The sequence below is a fragment of the Pristiophorus japonicus genome, chromosome 30 (genome assembly GCF_044704955.1).
Source record: "Pristiophorus japonicus isolate sPriJap1 chromosome 30, sPriJap1.hap1, whole genome shotgun sequence".
NCBI lineage: Eukaryota > Metazoa > Chordata > Chondrichthyes > Pristiophoridae > Pristiophorus > Pristiophorus japonicus.
The window spans coordinates 6,181,369-6,190,091 of record NC_092006.1 but is presented as its reverse complement, the minus strand read 5'-3'; the positions used below and the strand labels follow the sequence as shown (position 1 = coordinate 6,190,091).

Here is an 8,723-nt window from a genome sequence, read left to right as displayed (position 1 = left end):
CTCTTCTCTCCCCCTCCCCTCTTCTCTCAGGATAGTATTCTCTTCTCTCCCCCTCCCTCTCTTCTCTCCCCCTCCCTCTCTTCTCTCCCCCTCCCTCTCTTCTCTCCCCCTCCCTCTCTCTCTCCTTCCTCCCCCTCCCTCCTCTCTCCCCCTGCCCCCCCCCACTCCCTCTCTCCTCCCTCCTCCCACAGCTGGAAGTGTCTCAGTTGGAAGGAAGCCTGCAGCAGCCGAAGAGCCAGTCGACCATGTCTCCGTACCTGATCCCCAACACCCAGGCCATCTGCCAGCAGCTGGCCCACATCCGGCACCTGGCCAACAGCGGGCGCTTCATCATCATCATCCCGCGGACGGGTAGGTGCCCGCGGGTCTGCCCATCGCGCGTGTCTCGGTGCGTGAACAATTTGCATCCGTGCCCACGGGAACTGCGCAAAATGTTAGGACATCGCGAGGAGCTTCGCAGCCAATAAAGCACTTGTTTTGGAGTGTGGTCACTGTTGTATTGTGGGAAACGCGGCAGCTCAATTTGTGCACAGCAAGCTCCCACACACAGCAATGTGATAATGGCCCAGATCATCGGTTTTAGTGATGTTGGTTACAGTGCCCTGGGAGTGTTGGATGGGACAGTGTAGAGGGAGCTTTACTCTGTATCTAACCCCGTGCTGTACCTGCCCTGGGAGTGTTTGATGGGACAGTGTAGAGAGAGCTTTACTCTCTATCTAACCCCGTGCTGTACCTGCCCTGGGAGTGTTTGATGGGACAGTGTAGAGGGAGCTTTACTCTGTATCTAACCCCCTGTACCTGCCCTGGGAGTGTTTGATGGGGCAGTGTAGAGGGAGCTTTACTCTGTATCTAACCCCGTGCTGTACCTGCCCTGGGAGTGTTTGATGGGACAGTGTAGAGGAAGCTTTACTCTGTATCTAACCCCCTGTACCTGCCCTGGGAGTGTTTGATGGGACAGTGTAGAGGGAGCTTTACTCTGTATCTAACCCCCTGTACCTGCCCTGGGAGCGTTAGGTGCTGAAATACCCCAGTTGTAGCCTCACCGCGATGGGCAGTTGGCCTTCCTGGCAGTGGGTTGGGCTGACCCCTGACCTCCTGTGCTCCTGTCGTCCCTGCAGTAATCGACGGGCTGGATTTCTTGAAGAAGGAGAACTCGGGAGCACGAGATGCCATCCGGTTCCTGGAGTCCGAATTTAAGAAGGGAAACCGGTAAGAACCAGCGTGTGCGGCCAAGTGGACACGAGGTGTTGGGTGAAGTCATTGGAACGGGCGCTGGGTTTACAGGAGGAGCAGGAATCGGCCATTGGGCCCCTCGAACCCGCTCCGCCATTCAATGAGATCACGGCTCATCTCCAACAGCAACTCCACTTTCCCCGCCCCCTCCCCATATCCCTCGAACCCCCGAGACTCCCAAAATCTATCCATCTCGGCCTCTGATACACTCAACGCTTCAGCATCCACAGCCCTCTGCGGGTAGACAGTTCCGCAGATACACAAAGCCCAAGGCAGGAGTGTGATGGAACACTCCCCACTTGCCTGGATGAGTTGCGGCTCCAACAACACTCGAGAAGCTCGACACCATCCGGGACAAAGCGGCCCGCTCGATCGGCACCCCATCCACCACCTTCAACATTCACTCCCTCCACCACCGGCGCACTGTGGCCCTTATAGATGGGCAATTACTGCTGGCCTTGTCCACAGTGACACCCACAGCCCAGAACGAAGAAATTCCTCCCCACCTCCGTCCTAAGTGGCTGACCTTTATCCTGAGAGTATGCCCCCTACTTCGAGACAGTCTAGAGTTAAAGGCTGGGATCTAATCGAGGGGTTCGGGGGTTTTATATATAGAATAACGGATACCCGGGAGTGAGTTACAGGCTGGAATCTAATCGAGACGTTGAGGGGGGGGGGGTTTATATATAAAATAATGGATACCCGCGAGTGAGTAACAGGCTGGAATCTAATCGAGTGGTTCGGGGGGTTTATATACAGAATAACAGATACCCGGGAGTGAGTTACAGGCTGGGATCTAATCGAGGGGTTCGGGGGGTTTATATATAGAATAACGGATACCTGGGAGTGAGTTACAGGCTGGAATCTAATCGAGGGGTTCGGGGGGTTTATATATAGAATAACGGATACCCGGGAGTGAGTTACAGGCTGGAATCTAACCGAGGGCTTCGGCGGGTTTATATATAGAATAACGGCTACCCGGGAGTGAGTTAAAGGCTGGGATCTAATCGAGGGGTTCATATATAGAATAACAGATACCCGGGAGTGAGTTACAGGCTGGAATCTAATTGAGGTGTTCGGGGGGGTTTATATATAGAATAACGTATAGCCGGGAGTGATTTACAGGCTGGAATCTAATCGAGGGGTTCGGGGGGGGTTATATATAGAATAACAGATACCCGGGAGTGAGTTACAGGCTGGGATCTAATCGAGGGGTTCGGGGGGTTTATATATATATATATATATATATATATATAGAATAACAGATACCCGGGAGTGAGTTACAGGCTGGGATCTAATCGAGGGATTCGGGGGGTTTATATATAGAATAACGGATACCCGGGAGTGAGTTACAGGCTGGGATCTAATCGAGGGATTCGGGGGGTTTATATATAGAATAACGGATACCCGGGAGTGAGTTACAGGCTGGAATCTAGCCGAGGTGTTCGGGAGGGTTTATATATAGAATAACGAATACCCGGGAGTGAGTTACAGGCTGGGATCTAATCGAGGGATTCGGGGGGTTTATATATAGAATAACGGATACCCGGGAGTGAGTTACAGGCTGGAATCTAACCGAGGTGTTCGGGAGGGTTTATATATAGAATAACGAATACGCGGGAGTGAGTTATAGGCTGGAATCTAATTGAGGGGTTCGGGGGGGTTTATATATAGAATAACGGATAGCCGGGAGTGAGTTACAGGCTGGAATCTAATCGAGGGGTTTGCGGGGGTTATATATAGAATAACAGATACCCGGGAGTGAGTTACAGGCTGGGATCTAATCGAGGGGTTCGGGGGGTTTATATATATATATATATATATATAGAATAACAGATACCCAGGAGTGAGTTACAGGCTGGGATCTAATTGAGGGATTCGGGGGGTTTATATATATATATATATATATATATATAGAATAACAGATACCCGGGAGTGAGTTACAGGCTGGGATCTAATCGAGGGATTCGGGGGGTTTATATATAGAATAACGGATACCCGGGAGTGAATTACAGGCTGGAATCTAATCGAGGGGTTCGGGGGGGGTTATATATAGAATAACAGATACCCGGGAGTGAGTTACAGGCTGGGATCTAATCGAGGGGTTCGGGGGGTTTATATATATATATATATATATATATATAGAATAACAGATACCCGGGAGTGAGTAACAGGCTGGGATCTAATCGAGGGATTCGGGGGGTTTATATATAGAATAACGGATACCCGGGAGTGAGTTACAGGCTGGAATCTAACCGAGGTGTTCGGGAGGGTTTATATATAGAATAACGAATACCCGGGAGTGAGTTTCAGGCTGGGATCTAATCGGGGGATTCGGGGGGTTTATATATAGAATAACGGATACCCGGGAATGAGTTACAGGCTGGAATCTAATCGAGGGGTTCGGGTGGTTTATATATAGAATAACGAATACCCGGGAGTGAGTTTCAGGCTGGGATCTAATCGGGGGATTCGGGGGGTTTATATATAGAATAACGGATACCCGGGAATGAGTTACAGGCTGGAATCTAATCGAGGGGTTCGGGTGGTTTATATATAGAATAACGGATACCCGGGAGTGAGTTACAGGCTGGAATCTAATCAGGTGGTTCGGGGGGTTTATATATAGAATAACGGATACCCGGGAGTGAGTTACAGGCTGGGATCTAATCGAGGGGTTCGGGGGGTTTATATATAGAATAACGGATACCCGGGAGTGAGTTACAGGCTGGAATCTAACCGAGGTGTTCGGAGGGTTTATATATAGAATAATGGATACCCGGGAGTGAGTTACAGGCTGGAATCTAATCAAGGAGTTCGGGGGGGGTTTATATATAGAATAACGGCTACCCGGGAGTGAGTTACAGGCTGGAATCTAATCGAGTGGTTCGGGGGGTTTAAATACAGAATAACGGCTACCCGGGAGTGAGTTACAGGCTGGAATCTAATTGAGGGGTTCGGCGGGGTTTATATATAGAATAACGGATACCCGGGAGTGAGTTACAGGCTGGAATCTAATCGAGGGGTATGGGGGGGTTATATATAGAATAACAGATACCCGGGAGTGAGTTACAGGCTGGGATCTAATCGAGGGGTTCGGGGGGTTTATATATATATTTATATATAGAATAACAGATACCCAGGAGTGAGTTACAGGCTGGGATCTAATCGAGGGATTCGGGGGGTTTATATATATATATATATAGAATAACAGATACCCGGGAGTGAGTTACAGGCTGGGATCTAATCGAGGGATTCGGGGGGTTTATATATAGAATAACGGATACCCGGGAGTGAGTTACAGGCTGGAATCTAACCGAGGTGTTCGGGGGGTTTATATATAGAATAACAGATACTCGGGAGGAATTTCTGCACTGTGCCAGCTGGAGGGTTGGGAGACTCCATATTGAGGCGCTACAGTGCCCCCACTGGCAGGAGGGCGTAGTTACAGCGTGATGTTTACATAGCCATTTTCCACTGTAAAGGTGGACATTGGAATTTCGAAAGCGGGAAAAAGGTCAAGATTTGTAGACGGGAAGTGCGGGCAGATGTAGGATGTTATTAATCGTAGAGCAGCAAAGATAAATACTGTGCTGACGGATTTGACTGACGAGACATTTTTGGCGCAGGTACATCCGATGCCAGCGCGATACTGGCAGGACAGTGGAGAGGCATAAGCTGAAGCGGCAGGATCTCGATGCATGGTAAGTCACGCTGGGCTTACGCCAGGACTGAAACCGAGACTTGCGGAGTGAGTAACGCCTCCACAGCCCTCCCGCCCCGCCACTACCACTGTCGGAGGGGCAGTACTGAGGGAGCGCCGCGCTGTCGGAGGGGCAGTACTGAGGGAGTGCCGTACTGAGGGAGCGCCGCATTGTGGGAGGGGCAGTACTGAGGGAGCGCCGCGCTGTCGGAGGGGCGGTACTGAGGGAGCGCCGCACTGTCGGAGGGGCAGTACTGAGGGAGCGCCGCACTGTCGGTGGGGCGGTACTGAGGGAGCGTCGGAGGGGCGGTACTGAGGGAGCGCCGCACTGTCGGAGGTGCCGTCTTGCGGATGAGACGTTAAACCGAGGCCCCGTCTGCCCTCTCTGGTGGATGTAAAAGATCCCGGGGCCACTATTGGAAGAAGAGCAGGGGGAGTTCTCCCCGGTGTCCTGGGGCCAATATTTATCCCTCAACCAACATCACTAAAACAGATGATCTGGTTCTTATCACATTGCTGTGTGTGGGAGCTTGCTGTGCGCAAATTGAGCTGCCGCGTTTCCCACATTACAACAGTGACCACGCTCCAAGAACAGTAATGTCAGTGGCTGTAAGGCGCTTCAGGTCGTCCTGAGGTGGGGAAAGGAGCTGTCGAGATGAATGTCTGTCTCTTTCTTTCTTTACTCTCCAAACCTGCGTTCTCATTGCAGGCACTTGTACAAAATCCTGGACAGCTGCAAGCAACTGACCGTTTCTCAGGGCAGTGGGGAGGAGGAGGTGGCGGGAATGGTCACTATCCTGACGGAATTCTCGCCGGATGAACCTGGAAAGCTCTCTGGACATGTACAGGTCACTTGCCTTCGAATAACACTAACCTTATCTCTCCTCTCTCTCTCTCTCTCTCTCTCTCTCTCTCTCTCTCCGTCTGTCTCTCCGTCTGTCTCTCTCTCTCCGTCTCTTTCTCTCCGTCTTTCTCTCTCTCTCCGTCTCTCTCTCTCTCTCTCTCTCTCCGTCTCTCTCTCTCTCTCTCTCTCTCTCTCCGTCCCTCTCTCTCTCTCTCTCTCTCTCTCCGTCTCTCTCTCTCTCTGTCTCTCTCCGTCTCTCTCTGTCTCTCTCTCTCCATCTGTCTCTCTCCATCTGTCTCTCTCTCCATCTGTCTCTCTCTCCATCTGTCTCTCTCTCCATCTGTCTCTCCATCTGTCCCTCTCTCTCCATCTGTCTCTCTCTCCATCTGTCTCTCTCTCCATCTCTCCCTCTCGCTCTCTCCCTCTCGCTCTCTCCCTCTCGCTCTCTCCCTCTCGCTCTCTCCCTCTCGCTCTCTCCCTCTCGCTCTCTCCCTCTCGCTCTCTCCCTCTCGCTCTCTCCCTCTCGCTCTCTCCCTCTCGCTCTCTCCCTCTCGCTCTCTCCCTCTCGCTCTCTCCCTCTCGCTCTCTCCCTCTCGCTCTCTCCCTCTCGCTCTCTCCCTCTCGCTCTCTCCCTCTCGCTCTCTCCCTCTCGCTCTCTCCCTCTCGCTCTCTCCCTCTCGCTCTCTCCCTCTCGCTCTCTCCCTCTCGCTCTCTCCCTCTCGCTCTCTCCCTCTCGCTCTCTCCCTCTCGCTCTCTCCCTCTCGCTCTCTCCCTCTCGCTCTCTCCCTCTCGCTCTCTCCCTCTCGCTCTCTCCCTCTCGCTCTCTCCCTCTCGCTCTCTCCCTCTCGCTCTCTCCCTCTCGCTCTCTCCCTCTCGCTCTCTCCCTCTCGCTCTCTCCCTCTCGCTCTCTCCCTCTCGCTCTCTCCCTCTCGCTCTCTCCCTCTCGCTCTCTCCCTCTCGCTCTCTCCCTCTCGCTCTCTCCCTCTCGCTCTCTCCCTCTCGCTCTCTCCCTCTCGCTCTCTCCCTCTCGCTCTCTCCCTCTCCCTCTCGCCCTCTCCCTCTCGCCCTCGCCCTCTCGCGCTCTCCCTCTCGCGCTCTCCCTCTCGCTCTCTCCCTCTCGCTCTCTCCCTCTCGCTCTCTCCCTCTCGCTCTCTCCCTCTCGCTCTCGCTCTCTCGCTCTCGCTCTCGCTCTCGCTCTCGCTCTCTCGCTCTCGCTCTCGCTCTCGCTCTCTCGCTCTCTCGCTCTCGCTCTCGCTCTCGCTCTCGCTCTCGCTCTCGCTCTCGCTCTCTCGCCCTCTCGCCCTCTCGCCCTCTCGCCCTCTCGCCCTCTCGCCCTCTCGCCCTCTCGCCCTCTCGCCCTCTCGCCCTCTCGCCCTCTCGCCCTCTCGCCCTCTCGCCCTCTCGCCCTCTCGCCCTCTCCCTCTCGCCCTCTCGCTCTCTCGCTCTCGCTCTCGCTCTCGCTCTCGCTCTCGCTCTCGCTCTCGCTCTCTCGCTCTCGCTCTCGCTCTCCCCCTCCCTCTCTCCCTCTCTCCCTCTCTCCCTCTCTCTCTCACTCTCTCACTCTCTCACTCTCTCACTCTCTCACTCTCTCACTCTCTCACTCTCTCACTCTCTCACTCTCTCACTCTCTCACTCTCTCACTCTCTCACTCTCTCACTCTCTCACTCTCTCACTCTCTCCCTCTCTCCCTCTCTCGCTCCCTCTCTCCCCTGTCTCTCCTCACGGAGCGTTGGATGACCAGCGAATCAGCGCGGAGATTAATTTACCCCTCTCCGTCCCTCCTCAGGCTGCGCTGCAGGCGGCCCACACCACCGGCGTGGACATCAGAAACATCCTGGATTTCTACCGGCAGTGGAAGGAGATGGGTTGAAGGCGGTGGAGGGCGACAAAGGGGGTCACGACCTCGGAAGAAGCCTCTCCACCAAGAATAAAACACGGCAAAGGTGTCTGATCGGAGCCGGTTGGGCCTGCCCGGTGCTGTTCTGCCACGACCTGACGCGCTAATCCGCACCTCAACAAACGCGGGCCGCCAGGCCCCACACCCGAGAGGGGAAACATTCTTTTTTTTTAAAAAAAAATTTACGCGAAAAAAAAGAGGGAAGGAATTAAAAAAAAAAAGCAGGATTCCTTTTTGACCCTCGTTTCAAACGCACGAACGAGCCAAGTCACGGGGTGGGCGGGGAAGGGGGAATAAAGCCACCTGGTGGGGGTGGTGGATGTGTCTCTGCCCACCGACCGACTTACCCCTGTGCCCCGGGGCTTTCGAAGCGGGCAATGGTGGGTTAATCTCCCCCCCACCCCCCCCCCCCCCCCCGCCCCCTCTTGGTTGCTTCTCCCGCCATTGTTTGGCTCCTGTTCCAGAGGGCGGGCTTCTGTGTGGAGAGAGAACCTCTGTCTCTCGCTCTCGCTTCTCTCGCGCGCTATCTCTCTCTCTCTCTCTCTCTCTCTCTTTCCCCCCCCCCCCCCTTCTTTTTTTCCCCGGGCGTCTCTCGGCTGGCCCCCCCCCCGGGCCTGGCGCGTTGTCCCGCCCGCTTGCCGAACCGCCCGCGTTTAACCCGCCCCGCCAACGCGGCCCGGCAGGTAATAACGTGCTGACCCCGACCCTTCCCCCTCTCTGCCCCCCCCCCCCCCCCCCAGCTGCTCCTCCGTTGCGCGCCCCTCTCTCCGTTTTCTGTTCCATGTTGCGTTACCCAGGCGAGTGCTGCTTCCCGCTTGTGTGAATCGTCTGCCGCTCAGTGCTGGTCGTTGGCTTTGGTGCTGGGGGAGGGAGGGAGGGAGGGCAGGTAAGGGGGCCGGGGGAGGGGGAGGGAGGGAAGCCAAGGTGGGGAGGGAAGAGAGGAGGAGGAGGGTGGGTGGTCTGGACGGGGGAGGGGAGGAAAGGAAGGCAAGTGGGTGGGAAGAGAGGGAGGGAATGAGGAGGGGGAGGAATTGGAGGTGTTGGGG

At 54.8% G+C, this 8,723-nt stretch overlaps 1 protein-coding gene across 1 annotated transcript in view; it reads left to right on the top strand.

The window, feature by feature from the left end:
• smg5 (SMG5 nonsense mediated mRNA decay factor) overlaps nucleotides 1-7,846 on the top strand; it is a 62,103-nt gene extending 54,257 nt beyond the window's left edge. The window contains exons 16-20 of the mRNA XM_070868478.1: nucleotides 186-351; nucleotides 1,119-1,209; nucleotides 4,863-4,937; nucleotides 5,646-5,784; nucleotides 7,567-7,846. Coding sequence (XP_070724579.1) covers nucleotides 186-351; nucleotides 1,119-1,209; nucleotides 4,863-4,937; nucleotides 5,646-5,784; nucleotides 7,567-7,650 — 555 coding nt within the window. The 3' untranslated portion in view covers nucleotides 7,651-7,846. The remainder of the gene's footprint in view (nucleotides 1-185; nucleotides 352-1,118; nucleotides 1,210-4,862; nucleotides 4,938-5,645; nucleotides 5,785-7,566) is intronic.
• Nucleotides 7,847-8,723: the final 877 nt, after the last annotated feature.